The sequence below is a fragment of the Mus musculus genome, chromosome 18 (genome assembly GCF_000001635.26).
Source record: "Mus musculus strain C57BL/6J chromosome 18, GRCm38.p6 C57BL/6J".
In the NCBI taxonomy this organism is placed as follows: Eukaryota; Metazoa; Chordata; class Mammalia; order Rodentia; family Muridae; genus Mus; species Mus musculus.
The window spans coordinates 61,560,766-61,576,806 of NC_000084.6; the positions used below are offsets into that span (position 1 = coordinate 61,560,766).

The following is a 16,041-nucleotide window of genomic DNA, read 5'->3' on the forward strand; positions in this document are numbered from 1 at the left end:
AGGGAGACGTCTAGAATTTGTTTCATCTTTTTGAGTCAGGGCCCCACCATGTAACGTTTCTAACCAGGAACTCAGCCTTGTAGACCAGGTTGACCCAGATATTCCTTCCTCCTTCAGAGTGTTGGGATTAAGGGTGCTCCCCACTACTTTTCACCAATTCACTCTTTAAAGTGGGTCATTAAGTTACTTGAGTATCTTTTGTAGCTACCGGGAATAAAAATATCTACTTTGGTTTAAGGCTTAGATATATTTATATATAATGAAATGCAAAGATGCTAATGTGTGTTTGAATTAGTGTTGACAAATGTATGCCCTTATAGAGATAGGAGAATTATGTATATGCATTGCTTATCTTTTATAAACTACAACCTGTGACTATTTTTTAGGGTAATTTTATATCATAGTTGTGTGTCCTTTTTTTCTAATTTGATGAAAGACTAACAACAACAAAGCCTTCAGGTTGCTAGTTTGCTTCTCACCCATGGCACTCTGTGAAAGTTACCCGACAGAAGAATTATGTGCTTGCAGAGCTTGAATACTCAGTTGATAACTTCAATTTGATTCTCCCGCTCTAAAGACCTAGAATATTGCCATTCCCTAGTCTTGGTGACCTGTGAGTGGAAACATAGTGCAGCTGTTTTAATAGGACTTTGAAAGTGCCATACAGAAAGAATTAGTTGAGAAGCATTAAATGTTAAATGAAAATGGAAAAGGCAAAAGTCAACTGTATTTGAACTTAGAATTCTATAATTTTTAAGGCAGGAGGTTCAAGAACAGCCTGAGCTACATTGCTCTCAATAATAATAATAGTAATAATAATAACAGCAATAATAAGCTAACCAAACAAACAAACAGGAAAGAGCTTAGTAGTTAAGAATGTGTATTGCACTTACAGGAGATCTAAGCTATATTCCCAACACCTATTATGAGTAGATAATGACTAACTCCATCTCCAGAAACTCCAACTCCTCTTCTGTGATCAGTCCACTGTGATACATGTAAATATTTTGAAAAAATAAATAGAATGAAGAACAAGAGACACGCTGTCCATGTGTTTTATATATTACCTCTTTTAATCATCACAAGAGTCCTATAGGTTGGTAGTTTCGTGTAAAAATATAGTATATGACATAGATATTTAAGGCCTTACAGGGTGATTCAGGTGTGGAAAATACAGAAACAACCATAGTACACTATGTAGGGTTTTAATAACTATTGCCTATCTGCTCAGCTAATTTATCCCTATTGTTCCTATACAATATCAGTAAGACCTTGACCTTGGAGTTGGCTCATGCCTTTAACCCCAGCACTTGGGAGGGAAGCTGGGTTAGATGGGTCTCAAGTTTGAGGCCTAACTGGTCTACAGTTCCAGACCAGCCAGGGGTACCCAGAAAAACTCTTGTCTCTGAAAAATTATAATGGATTCTTTGTGCTTAGAGTGTTATACGGTTAACCTCATACAACCAACTGATGTGGTGATTTTTGTTGTTTGGTGAGGGAGATATCTAAAACTGAATTTAAAACATTGTGTTTTGTGTGCATCCTACAATGCTTTGAACTCGGTCTCATTGCTAGGCTTCGAGTATAAAGAAGCTCTTACTGTGACTTCATTTTATGTGTTTGCTTTTTCAGTCCAGCTGTAGGAATATGCACTGTTACATATTGAATTCTAGAAGTAATTGATGCGAGTATGGAAGTTCCTTAGCTTCTAATTGAAATGTTCTCCAGTTCTAATACTTGTATTAGACTAAGACTGGCTAATGCACTGGGCTAACACTCTTTTTCCTTGAATACTGATGTAAAGAAACTGTTGTGTGACTGAAATTTAATGTCCCATCACCATGTGTGGTAGAACATACATGTAATTTCAGAATTCTAGATCAACCTGGGCCACATGTGAGACCTTGTCATTCATAAAAATATATATATATATATACACACACACACATACTTTAGCCAATTATAAGTTTAATTACTATCTTAACCATTTAAAATGTGTAGGTCAATACCAAGTAGGGGGCTGCTATGTTGGGTATTTGTGTGGTGTGTGCTGTTTTTATGCTTGTTTGTTTGGTTTTTTTTTTTTTTTAATTTTTTATTAGGTATTTTCCTCATTTACATTTCCAATGCTATCCCAAAAGTCCCCCACACACCCCCACCCACTCCCACTTTTTGGCCCTGGCATTCTCCTGTACTGGGGCATATAAAGTTTGCAAGTCCAATGGGCCTCTCTTTCCAGTGATGGCCGACTAGGCCATCTTTTGATACGTATGCAGCTAGAGTCAAGAGCTCAGGGGTACTGGTTAGTTCATAATGTTGTTCCACCTATAGGGTTGCAGACCCCTTTAGCTCCTTGGTTACTTTCTCTAGCTCCTCTGTTGGGGGCCCTGTGATCCATCCAATAGCTGACTGTGAGCATCCACTTCTGTGCTTGTTTGTTTTTTAAGAAAATGGCTACAGTGACTGAAGTATAGGTAGTATAAATTGTCCCATGTTTAATTTGTATTGCCTTTAAATGTACAGTGGAGAAATTTACAAGTGAACTTTAAGAAATTGTTGTCCTGCCCTCCCTTATCTGAAGTTGAAAAGCTTGGAAATAGTTGCATTAAAAGTGTGTCATATGTAGTACTTGGTAAAAATGTAGCAAGACCCTTCTTGACTAGAGTTTATGCTTTTATTACTATCATTCTCTACTTGCTCTTTTCTTCACATTCATTTATTATTTATTTTTGTTTTGTTTAGTTTGAGATGGGGGTTTTACTATGCAGTGAGATAAGATGGCCTTGAACTCAAGCGCCAGCAACCTTAGCATCCCTAGTGTTGGGATTAAAGGTGTGTGCCTGTGCCACCACACCTGTCTCCATCTGTCTGTTCTTAATGCTTTTTATTATTTATTGGCTGGAATTGGCTTGGGGGGGGGTGCTGTTGATACCATGTTTAAATTATTCCTAACACCAAATTGTACTTGGTGGAATCAGTGTTTCAGTTTTGAACTTCTGCAATTTTAATCCAGAAATGAATATTAGCTTCAAATAAGTCTATAGTGGTTGAAACTGTCTTGGTTAAGTTAATATACTTAAACTTATAAACATGCTTATATAGCATATCTAAGTAAGTTGTATATAAAAGGCTTTTTTTTCCTATGAGTTTCCACTGTGTATCAGCAAGTTTAAAATAGGCACACTTCAATGAAGAGTCAATTTTTGTTTTTTGAGTATGTGTCATGAGTCAAAGCAGGTGGCACCAGTAACTTTGACTTCCTCTGAAAATTAGGACAACCATGTTTAACTCTCAAAATGAGATTGAATGTGTAAGGGCATGAGAGTTTTCTTAATTTCAAGAGGATAATATATAAGAAAGAATAAGCTTCAAACTAGACTCTAGAAGCACTCAGTTGCTTCCATTGGTCAGTGTCTTAATTAGAGGTGTCTGTTGTTATGACAAAGCATCCTGACCAAAAGCAACTTTGGGAGTTTAGCTTAGAATTCCATAGCACAACCGAGGGGAGTCGGGGTAGGAACTTGGAGGCAAAATCAAGCCATGGAGGATTGCTGCTGCTTGGTTGCTCAAAATGCTTTACAACAGCACCTAGGACCACCTAGGTGGGACTTCAAGGACCTGCACCACAGGCTTGCCCACAGCTAGTCTAGTGGGAGCATTTTACAGATTGAGATTCCCTCTTCCATATGACTCTGTCATATGTAAAAGCTGACATAAAACTTGCCAGCATTCAAATTCAAGGGACAGATACCATTAAGGTTGTCTGTTTGAATCCAGTGAAGTGAGCCTTTCTCAGACCTTAACCATGTATAATAATTAGCCCTATGACATGGGTGAAGAGATGGCTCACCATCTCTTCTTGGGTAAGAGCATTTGTTGCTCTTTGAGAAAATTGGAGCTCTATTCCAAGCACCAGGGTGGCAGCTCACAGTCATCCATACACACACGTACATAAATGCAGAGTTGATGGTCTTAAGTTGGCAATCCTCGTGCCTCTGCTTCCTGAATACTGGGACTACAGGTATGGCCCACTACTTAATACTTTCAATACTGACATGAGAAATAGTTCCCTCACAGCCTCTCTCAACTGTTAAAATATTATGGTCATAAGCCTCCACAAATACTCCCAACTATCCTTAAGATTTCTATAACTTCTAATTAGAGTATAGAAGAAATATTAGAAATAACTTTAAATGATAGTTTGCTAATGAAAAGCTTGGCCCGTTTAATGTGTATGACTTATTTTTGTCATGTACAGAGTCGTACAGTCATTACTGTAATCCAGTTTTGGGGTATTTTCATCGCACTCCTCAAAGGTACCCTGAACCCATTAGCACTTATTCTCTATTTCCTTGCTGGCTGCAAGACACCAACAATTTTATTTTCTGTATGTGTATGGTTAGTTGTCTATTAGGAGAATACAGATCAGGGGCTTGGACAAACAGTAGTGGTAAAGTGCTTGCTTGGCATCTGGGAGCCCCAGGGTTTGATCTACAGCACCCAAGCAAAAGAGCAAGACAATTAATAATTTGTGATTGATATGCAGATGATAGCTGTATTTTCCACTTCCAGTGGGTATGTGTATTTTAGTACTTGAATCTCTTGACCTTCAGTTGTCTACACTTTGCCCCATAGTACTACCACTGTTAGCAGTGTTTAAAGTAGTGACAACATGAACTGCCAAAAAATTTATTCATTGTGATTTTTGTCAAACTTTAAGTAGTCTAATAAGAATGTATTGCATTAACCAAGAAAGACATAAGTAAAATAATGGATATAAAATTTTTTTTAGTGAATTAACTAGTGAAGAAGAAGATAACGTAACTGATTCCTTTTTGTATAGGACCCATACTGGTTACCTGCAGTTTATTGTGACCATTCATGCTTTCACCTGACTCATTATAAGTAACTTACTCTCAAGTAAAAATTGTTGTCTGAAGGCTTACTGCTCTGTTAACCTAGGCCTAGTCATGGAAGCTTCTAGCCCTAGAATGTCTTCAGCCTCTGAGAGTTGCTGCTGAATAAGCTCACCATTCTTAGTTCTTTCTGATTGATTTCTGGCTGGCTGATCTCCAAACTGACTGAATCCGTCTGGCTTCTCTTTCTTGTCCTCTCCTGAATTGTTCTGCTTGGCCTCTAACTATCAATCTGTTCTGATCTTCTGGTTCCTTCTCATTCTCTGGCTTATTCTGTCTTTATCTGTGTGTACTTTGTTCTTTTCGCTCTTTTTGAGCTGTCTGTAAAGTCCTCCCAGTAAAAATGCCTGGTTCCCTGCCCCTCAAGGAGCTCCCCTTTCCTCTCTTCTCTTGAGAGCTGGGCATATCCTATTCTGTCAAGCTTTCTTTTTTTCTTTTTTTTTTTTTTTTTTTTTTTTTTATTGACGTGCCACTTTGCCTGCCACATCATTTTCAAACATGGGTCCTTCATTCTACAAACTTTACCTTTTTTGTTTGGGATTAAAGGTATATACTAAGGGTGTGTCTGTATTCCAGCTAGAAAAATTAAAGGTGTGTGCTAAGGGCTCAGCCACAATACAGCTAGAGACCGGCTTTTCAGTAAATAACAATCTTGGTGTTCACAGTGTGATCAATTATCCTGCAACAACTCCCTTTATCGTACAATGTAAGGATCAGTCTTATTTATTTATTTATTTTTTTATTTTTTGGAACTTAGTGTTTAAGTCATCATATAAAGTTGGGATCCTGTAATTCTTTCTCTGACACATCTTATTTGACCGTACATATCGCATAGCAAACAAAGATAATTGTTAAAGAAGTTATTATTCAGCTATGTCTTGTTAGCTACTGTAAACATCAGATTCATAAATAAGCAGTAACTTGCGTGGTGCTTAAAGGCTTTAGGCTGATGAGAGAAGTCAAGAGTAAGTACCTAGCCAGAAGACAGTGTTCCACAACATGCCCTGCTACTCTAGCTCTGACATCATTTGGGGATGCTCCCTGGGCCTTGGAGAATGAGATATAGAAGTCCTATTTAAGACCCATTTTCAACAGTTAATGTCAGCACTTTGCCCAGTTAGAGTCTCCACAGTTAGCACATAACCCACTTCCAAAGGAAGCCTCTGACTGCAGCTGACGGCAGCAGTGGTGTGGACATAAGACTATTTAGAAGGCTTTCTGATCTGCATGCAGTCTCTAGTCGGCAATACAGCAGTGGTCTGAAATTAGAGCCAATTGATTTGAGCTTTATTTGTATTTCCTAAATCTTTTGAATATCACTTTTGGAAATACACTACAGTTCTGATGGATGGTATTGAAGCAATGATAGTATTGAATATCTAAGACCATTAATTGAAATAAACAACTTCAAAAGCAGAAATACCAGCCTTCTGATCTGCATATAGTCTCCAGTCAGCAATAATATAACTGTGGAAGCTTCCCTAGCAGGGCCTGAGTTCCCAAACCACCAGCTTTCCTTCCTGGGAACATTATACCTTTGTATTCTTGTGTTAATACGGATGCTGTTTATCAACAGTGTAGCATACTGTAAAAAAAAGAATTAGCATTAAAATACCTAAGAAGTAGTATCCTAGATACCTGTAAGTAATGCTTTTTCTGGGCCTTTGAGACAGGATCTTATCTTACCCTGGAGTATAGGCTGGACTCAAGCTCTACCTCAGGCTCCTGAAGGCTGGTGTTACAGTCAACATTCACAGATTTTATTTTTCAAAAAATCTTGGCTTTAGTACCTATTGGTATTAGCAAAGAAACTAAGCCAGGTTAGGCTTTTATGTCATTTATACCAATTTTAGTTTTTTTCTGGAGACAAAGGCTTGCTGTATATAGCCAGGTTGGTTCCATATTATTTCAGAGAAGAACCTGTGTTTGCAGACATTAAAATGTGAAAAAACTTAGGGTGGTAAGTTCCAGTCCTTGGGACAGGTAAAACTAACAGTGATCGCACTTGAGCTATTGGGGAGTTCACTTAATGTAATAATAGCACTGGATAGGTAAATGGTTCTTCTCAAGCAGATAAATCTATCATGTGTGCCAATACTACTTTTATAATACAAACTAAGCAAAAATGTGAGTTCTTTGCAAAGAAGGACAAACAACTAAGTGCAATTTGGTGTAAAGGGAGACATGAGTGAATGATAAGCCTCTCTGAGGTGTTGTGCGGTGGCTGATGGAGTCATTTCTTCATTACAGAGATTTGTCCCAGGTCAGGGGAAAGGATGCAGAATGCTACAAAATTGAGCTGTGCTGATGAGTTTGTGTGTGTGTAACAGTATAGTTGATTATTCAGTTTGTTTTGTGACTAGAGGAAAGGTTACGTTAAATAAACAATATCAATCATCTGGCTTTGAGACAGGATCTTCTTAACTGAGAATGGCTTAAAACTCATCAATTCTCCTTAGTTTCTCAGGTGTGAGCTACCATGCCTAAGAAATTGTTTCAAGCCTTAACCTTAAAAACAGTTTAAATGTTAGGATGTTAAGTGCTCACACATGTTTGTACTGACTCCTTTCTTGTATTGCTAGGTGGTATGGGCAAGAAAAAGACTATAATGTACTAGTCATGGATCTCCTGGGACCCAGCCTTGAAGACCTCTTCAACTTCTGTTCAAGGAGGTTCACTATGAAGACCGTACTTATGTTAGCTGACCAGGTATGCGAACTTTTGACAAAACAGACAGACTAGAAAGGTTGTTTATAAAATGGCAATATTTCATAGAATTGGGTTGTTTTTAGGTTTTGTTTAGTTTTTTGTTTGTTTGTTTTTTGTACATGGTGGCACAGACTCTTAAAGTACCAGCATTCAGGCGACTGAAGAGAAGTTACCTATCCAGCCTGGGCTTTATAAAAGATCCTGTTTGTGATAATCAAAGAACAGCAAGGAACTCCCCCGTCCCCTTAATAAATAACTGATAAGGCACCCAAATAACTAAATGATTCTAGTCAAGTTGATGCTTAAGGTAAAAAGATGCTTAAGGTAAAAAAGTCTGAGCTGGGTGTGGTGGCACGCACCTTTAATCCCAGCATTCAGGAGAGAGAGGCAGGCGGATTTCTGAGTTTGAGGCCAGCCTGGTCTACAGAGTGAGTTCCAGGACAGCCAGGGCTACACAGAGAAACCCTGTCTCAAAAAAACAAAACAAAACAAAAAAAGGTAAAAAAAGTCTGAAAGTACTAATAGCATTAAAACAAATCCCTGAGTTTGCCTCTTGGTAGCCCAGCTAGCTTCAAACTCCTTAGGTTTTACCACTGGAGAAACTAAAGTAGATAAAACAGCCCTTTCTAGGAGCCTAAAGTCAAGAAGAGAAAAGTACGAAAACAAGTTAGTCAAGGTTCTGTGGTAGAAGAGTTCACACTAGTAACGGGGAAAGAATAGGAAAGGATTGAAGCAAAGGCCTTCTTGCAATGTAGTTCTTGGCAGTTATTCTTTCTTGGTATGGAGGGCCCATGCACCTGCCTTTGCCTTCTGAGGGCTGGGACTAAGAGCGAGTGCCACCACATCCAGGAACCCATGTATTTAATCATTTCTACTCAGAACAGGTCAAAAGCCATTACTAGTTTAGACCTGAATAGCCAGCAGGCTTGAAATAATAAATGGGGGCTTTGTTGTTTGCCTTAGTGTTCTCGCGCTGTCATTACAGACTCAGTGATCTGGCCTGCTGGAGTGCTTGAGAAACTCATGCTGCTTGCTTTTATCTTATCACCTCTTCTACCCCTTTTCTTTTTCAGATGATCAGTAGAATTGAATATGTGCATACAAAGAATTTTATACACAGAGACATTAAACCAGATAACTTCCTAATGGGTATTGGGCGTCACTGTAATAAGGTTAGTTAAATGCTCTTTGCATGAAAAAACAAAGAATAAGATATTGATATGAATTGCGTTGATAAACTTTTAAATCTTTAAAAAGCCATAGTAAATTGAATATGCTGTAATTTGCTTATGAGATTGTGCTAGAGATAAGTCAGTTAACTCTATTAACTTAGTAACTTGAAATATGTTGCTCTACAATTGATCCAACCAAGGTTAGTTTATTTATGTGAAAATAATAAAAATCCAAGGGCTTTTTAATGAGATTTAATCAACTATACTTAACTTAGACAATTGTATCTAGTTTTCATTCACTTAAATAGTGAAAACACTTACATATAATCCTTCCTGAATGAAACAAGTCAGATTTTTAACCTTAGACTCTAAAGTGTGGGTTTTGTAATACATGCGCTTGTGCCAGTGTGGCAGCTACCGACCCATCTGTCACTATGGCTGAGGGTGGTTGGTACTGAGAGTTCTTCAGTCCTTGGATTGGTGTATGTAAAAGAATAACTCTTGGGCCTGCTTCAAAAGTAGCTTACAGTTTATTACTTGGGTTTCAGGTTGGGTGAGTTCTCCACCCCTCCTCCATGCTGTTACAGGAAAATACTGACTAGTGAATTGAACATCTGTGTAGCAAAATGAGTGCTTATTGGGGTTCCTGATGATTGCTCCACATATGGGTGGTTAGGTTATGACGCATGATTGCAGTTAGAAACTAATTATATTGAAATTTTGTCTGCAATGCTTAGTTTTATTGAGTGAATTGCTTTCATTATTCATTCAATGTTGAGCTCGGGCAGACAGGCAGCATTGGCAATGCACGAAGCATGTTCCGATCTCATGATCTCAGAAATTCTCAACTTCAGGACAAACTGGGGGGAGGGGGGCTTTGTTTGTTTGTTTGTTTGTTTGTTTTTTGGAAGGAAACTTCCCATTTGTCAACCAGGTAGGGAGCGTGGTGTTTTAGGTCCAGCTGTAAATGTTTACCTTTGTTTGCCTGTATGAATGCCAACTGGGAGCCATTATTAGAACTGGTGTTACTTGTTAATGCTAGAGATTAATGTTGGTCTGACCAAGTTTTAGGAAATTAGATTTTTCACTTAATTTCATATATTTAAGGGCTTTTCAGCCTTATAATTTATCTTGCATCCCCAAATTGTACCTTCTCTCTTTGAAGCATCCAGGTTCTTAGTTATTACCATAAAACCTGGTAATTGGTTGGAAAAAAATTGTCGGTCTTAATTTTTTTCTCCTGCAGTTTTGGTAGTTTGACTCTTCTTTTGGCCATTTCCCAGCCCTCTCCTTCCTGTTTCCTTGTCCTTAAACCCCCGATATGCCCACATGACCCCTGTTCTGCATAGTGACAGAGCAGTGAGTAAACATGGCTTTTGCCTTTACTTTAATGGTGGCTTAGATAGTAACACCTCACATTCTTTCCCCCATCTTAGGAACAGTGCGTTTAACCACATAGATAGTTGTCTTGGGAAGTCTATTTTTAGAATCTGTGTCCTCAGTACAGATAGGAAGATGATTTGTAGCACTGCTTATCTGTAGCAGTTTTGAGAGAGACCAAAGGACGGAAGTGAAGTGCTTCATTTATGATTCAAGTAGAAATGTTCCTCTTGGACACTTACTTCAGTGTCTTGTTTCCGTAGTTGGGGGTTGTTTTTGGTGTTTTCTGTACTACTGTAGTTTGGAAGTGCCCATTGTGTAAGACTGGCTCCTTCAGTCAGCTTGTACCAGTAGATTTGTATACACAAGGGATAGGCTTGATGGGGTGGGGGCAGCTTCCGAGTTTGGTTTTTGAAGTTAAATTTCTTACTTGGAAATTGTTCTGAATTTGATATTGGAGTAGCTGCTCCAATCTTAGTGAATTTGCTCATCTATTCCAGTAACCGGCCCTGCATGGTTTTAAAAATAAATTTTAAGGTGACTAAATGCCTTCTACCTCTTCCTTACTGAAGATTTTTTCCCCCATACATTCTTTTGGGGGGGAAGGGCAGATTGTGGTTTTAAAGATTGCAGATCCAAATTCCCCATTTTTTATTTAAAAATTAAAGAGCCAAATGTCACCATTGATATCCCTGTTTCAGGCAGTGACACAATCATAGTGGCATTAAAAACTAAGTATTCTAGAATTCAGTGTTCTTGAGCATGTGATTTTTATTTGGAAAACTGAGAAGCTACAGTGCTTGGTGGAAGAAGGATGGCATTTGGCTACCCTGTTCTTTCTCTAATGCCTCGGTGTTGCCTGTCTGCGCCGGCCATTGTTGCAATGTACGCAATACTGTTTGATGCACTGCCACCTCTATTGTCTGTTCAGTGTTTAGAATCTCCAGTGGGGAAGAGGAAAAGAAGCATGACTGTTAGTCCTTCTCAGGACCCATCTTTCTCAGGATTAAACCAGGTCTGAAACTGTCTCCTATTCCAACCTCAACCCCAAATTCATGTGCTTTTCTTTCTTATTGTTTTAATTACTTTTATTTAATTCTGGGGAATATAGATCTTGCTCAAGCATCTCTTATGTTGGCATTATTCAGACATACTTGGCAAACATGTAACATGACTAAGATATTTTCATGGCTTTTGCTTAAAACTTTTAAAGCTTAGATCAAGCCTGAATGAAAATAGGATATTGTCATTGTTTTAGATTACTAACGTTGATATGAGGAAAAGTTTAGTGTTGGAACCTTTACTTAAATAAAAGTTAGGTAGACTAGGTTAAAAATGTGTTTGGAGTCGGAGAACTTAACACACAAATTGAGTCTCACTGTGCTGTAGTGAATCTGTAGTGAGCTCTGCTGTGCTGTCCTCTCCTTCCCTAAGAGCCTCCAGTGAGTATGGGTCAGGTTTCACAGCCAGTATTTCTCAAACTTGATTCTGAAATCAGGCTGTCAGTCCATAGCTTCTACCAAATGGCTGCGTTCTCTGCTCTAGACTAAATGACACTGTATTCATTATAGTGACAATTTAAGGAGTAAAGAAACTAAGTGGTCACTGACCATTAGTAACACAATAACTGAATATATGACCTGATTTAGATTTGGACAGGCTAAACAACCCAGTAAGCTAATTTACTTTACATTTTATTAACTTATCTAGAAATTGTAGTCTTTCCCCCCCCCCCCCATGTGATATTTTTTGTTTTTGTTTTGAGGCCAGGTCTCTGTAGCCCAGTTGTCCTAGAATTTAATATGTACATGGGCTGGCCTCAAATTGAGAGCCATCCCACCTGCCTACCTGTGCCAGTGTGCCAGAATGAATTATTTGTTTGTTTTGGTTTTCAAGACAGAGCTTCTATGTGTGGAGACCAGGCTGGCCTGGAGAACTCAGATCTACCTGCATCTACCTTCTTAGTGCTGGGATTAAAGGTGTACACCACCACCACCCAGCTCCAATATGAGTTTTTATAGAGACAAAGGAACGTTTACTTTAAGGATGTGAATTTTGGTGCTTCTGGAACCAACAAGTCTTTAGTTTTGATACTATATTCTCTGAAAAGATTATATTGGCATAAATCACCAAAAAGTGAAGGAATGTGCAGAGCTGTGCACTGGTTTAGTCATCTAAATTACCTTTCACTGATTTTCTGAACTACCCCCCTGTTTTTGATTTTTGGTGTGTTCAGTACTGTTGAGGGCTAGCCTCCTACTGTTTGATGAAAGGTTTCCTATACTTGAAATACCACTATTGGACTGAGTTGTGACACATGCCTGTAATCCAGGAGGAGGAGAGAATCACCGAAAGTTCTGGGCCAGGACTAGTTGCGTAGGGAGTTCCAGATAGCTTAGGGTGTTAGTTGCATAACCAAGACTGCTTCTCAATAAATAACCCCCAAACACCTTACTGCTGCGGCTTAATCTTGGTTAGGGGTAAGAGCACATGACTTAATGCATTCATTATAAGAGGAAAACGTTTGTAAAAACTTAATAGCCTGATTTTTTACTTAACCCACCCATCTGTATATTTTGCTTACATTTTGTAGCATGACTGCTTGATAATCTAAATGCTTTAATATTTGTAAATACTATACAAGCTAGTTAAGTTGCAGGTAATTACTATAAGCTTATGGAGTAACTCGTCCCACCAATGAAGATTGCCTGTGTCTTTGCAGGCGCAGTTCTTATACTTAACTGATACTGACTTGCCTTACTTGGTTCTCTCCCTTTATGCAGTTTCTTGTTAAAGATTGGGCATTTGAGGAGGTAGTATTTGCTCTGGGGTTTTTTGTTTACTTTATATTTTTTGTTTTTAATACCGTTCCCTCATTTTTGTAGAGGAGATAACTTTTGAGTGCTGAGTTTCTTGAATCAGTCTTTGGTTGTTTACACAGTGTCTGCTTATTGAGTACCAGCTGTCAGACACATTACATCCACATTAGCTCACTTCCCCTTCTCTGAAAACCTGAAGGGAATAACAAGACTTGTTTTAAATACCATGAAGCTGAATATCCTTTGCTAGTTTTCTGTTTTTAGTGTAAGTCTGCAGAACTGTGTGCTTATTTACTATTAGTATACTGATGCTGGTTTTCATACTCAGATCAAGTGTGAGCTGTATGTATTAAAGTGCTTTTCCATATTCCTAAATAACTTGATTGCTTAGAGAGCTTAATATTAGACTTACAATATATCTCTCATTAGTCTTGTATTATACTAGACCAAATGAAAGCATAGTTCATAATAGCTGGCAGAAACAGGTTTTACTTTAGTTGGGGGTGGAGGGTGTCTCACTATGTAGCACTGGCTAACCTGGAACCCTCCTTGTAGAGCAGGCTCTCTTTGAAGGAAGAGATCTGCCTGTCTTTGCTACTCAAATGCTGGGAATAAAGGCATGTGCTGTTACCCCTGGCTGATATTAACCCAAGTAGATAATTTGCTTATATGTTTTAGAAGGTTAAGTTAACACATTTCCTAAAGCACCACAGATTCCACACTGGCAGAAAGGGCCCAATACTTTAACAAAAAGAAGAATAAAGTGTAGATATAATTAGAAAAGAGACACTTTTACATGTGTTCTATGTACACGTAGAAATAATTATAGCATAGTATGGTAAGTAGGGCGTTTATAGAAGTTAAAACTTCAAATACATTGGTAAACAGAAATGAGTTTTACCTTTTCATCAAAAAGTAGGTTCCCCTTTCAAAACTTCAGTTTTATAAGCCAAATTTGAATTACTTAGTAAAATGTGCTGTTAGTACTTTATTTCTGGGATACCATGTAGATTATATACAACTAAACATTTTCTTCTAAAATGCTAATGTGATTTGGGTTAGTTTATTTAAGCAGATAATTTGTAAGCCATCTTAATTTAAATGCTATGCTTTTAATTTTTGGATTAACATTTTATATTTTTCAGATATCTTGTGAAACAATGTAATGCATGCTTTTTTATTTTAAAATGTTTTATTAACAGTATCAGACTTTGAGGATTATGTCATTGAAATAATTAGCTTTCTATTGACGCACTGAAGAGTGCTCTCTGTGGATGAGAAGATACCTAGAAAGCTGCGCATAGATTTGAAGCATGCTTGTTCTAGCCTTAGAAATGGGCTGTCAAGTTTCATGAGCATCCTTGACAACTCTCCTGTGGAACATAGATATTCTTACTGTGAGAAGACAGGCTACTGTGGGTATAAGAATTGGGCAGATGAAGTTACACGCATAAGGATAAATTACTAGGTATACTGAATGGAGGGGTGGCTGTTACTTACTGGTGAAGAATAGTAAAGGCTTATTGGGATGTTAAATCTATAATCTGTTCTATTTAGACTACATTTTGATATTTGAAAATACTAATGAGTAAGAGATTGTTTAAGAACAAGGTTAGAAACCTAATGTTTCTTTATTTCTCTTTTAAAGTTATTCCTTATTGATTTTGGTTTGGCCAAAAAGTACAGAGACAACAGGACAAGGCAACACATACCATACAGAGAAGATAAAAACCTCACTGGCACTGCCCGATACGCCAGCATCAATGCACATCTTGGTATTGAGCAGAGGTGAGTCTTATCAAATCCAAACTCAAGGCAGACTATTGATGGCTTTTCTTGAGCTTGTGTTTACGTTTCTTAGTGTCTAAGGGTCCTTCGTGGCTGAGGATCTAAGGCATTGCTTACTGTCTTACCCTTGCTGTTAGCTAGTGCACAGAAGCCAGTTCAGTTCATCAGGGCTTTTGATTTTTTTTCTCGAGTGTTGTCATAGAAAGTTAAATGTCTAGTGTAATGGCATATACCTGTAGTCGTAGCACTAGGAGACTGAGGAAGGATGTTTGTTAATGATTCAAGGTCCTTCTTTCTGGGCTACAGGACAAGGAATAGATTTAGCTAGGTTCTACATTATGAGACCCTATCTAAAAAGGGAAGGATTGAAAAAGGAAAGGAAGTTGAAAACCTAAGTATTTTGACAATTTCTTTTGAGGTTTAACATGCCTACTTTGTTTGTTTGTTTGTTTCAAGACAGGGTTTCTCTGTATATCCCTGGCTGTCCTGGAACTCACTCTGTAGACCAGGCTAGCCTCAAACTCAGAAATCCGCCTGCCTCTGCCTCCCTAATGCTTGGGATTAAAGGCGTGCGCCACCACTGCCCAGCATTCAGCTTTTTTTTTTTTTTTTTTTTTTTTTTTTTTAATACAGGATTTCTCTGTACATCTCTGGCCTTTGGAATTGCAAAATTCAGACATCTCTCCTTACTTGTTTTTCATTTGTTAACTTTTAGAGCGTTGTCTAGCTATGTTGGCATTCTTTTTTAAAAAAAGAGTTTCAAGTTCTATGACAGTCTTCAGTAGTTATCCCTAAGTAGTTAACAATCTTATTTTGAACATTATTACTCTAATTGCCCAATTTTGTAAGACACCAAATAGATCTTTATCTTCGTTTGTGAGCATTTCTTTTGTGTACAGTGTTTGGCTTTCATGTTTTCCCATAATCTGGTTTATAAAATAATGTTCTCTTTTCTAGTCGCCGAGATGACATGGAATCTTTAGGATATGTTTTGATGTATTTTAATAGAACCAGTCTGCCGTGGCAAGGACTGAAGGTATAGTAGCCTCTAATTACTGATGGTAATTGAAGAAAAAAATAATGAGGCAGGTGATCCCAGAATTTGGGAGTTGGAATAGGCCTAGTAGACTAAAAGCAACCTAGGCAACATAAGGAGCCCCTCCCTCTTAGAGGGAAGAAGAGACCTTTGTAAGGGGAGAGAAGGAAAGGAAGAAAAATAACAGGAAGGTGTTTTCCAAATCTGAGGTACAGCCAAAG

The 16,041-nt window shown here is 38.1% G+C and overlaps 1 protein-coding gene across 11 annotated transcripts in view; it reads left to right on the forward strand.

The window, feature by feature from the left end:
• Positions 1-16,041, forward strand: part of Csnk1a1 (casein kinase 1, alpha 1) — a 36,085-nt gene that overhangs the window by 6,530 nt on the left and 13,514 nt on the right. For 6 of the 11 annotated variants that reach the window (XR_386022.4, XM_011247048.3, XM_006526383.4 and 3 more), the window contains exons 3-7: positions 7,499-7,625; positions 8,699-8,797; positions 11,109-11,192; positions 14,645-14,784; positions 15,742-15,820. Coding sequence is in view for 9 of the 11 variants with exons in the window: in XM_011247048.3 (XP_011245350.1) it covers positions 7,499-7,625; positions 8,699-8,797; positions 11,109-11,192; positions 14,645-14,784; positions 15,742-15,820 (529 nt within the window). In the remaining 2 variants the exon portion in view is untranslated. The remainder of the gene's footprint in view (positions 1-7,498; positions 7,626-8,698; positions 8,798-11,108; positions 11,193-14,644; positions 14,785-15,741; positions 15,821-16,041) is intronic. The other 5 variants (XR_386023.4, XM_030250645.1, XM_030250646.1 and 2 more) reach the window with 1 other exon arrangement.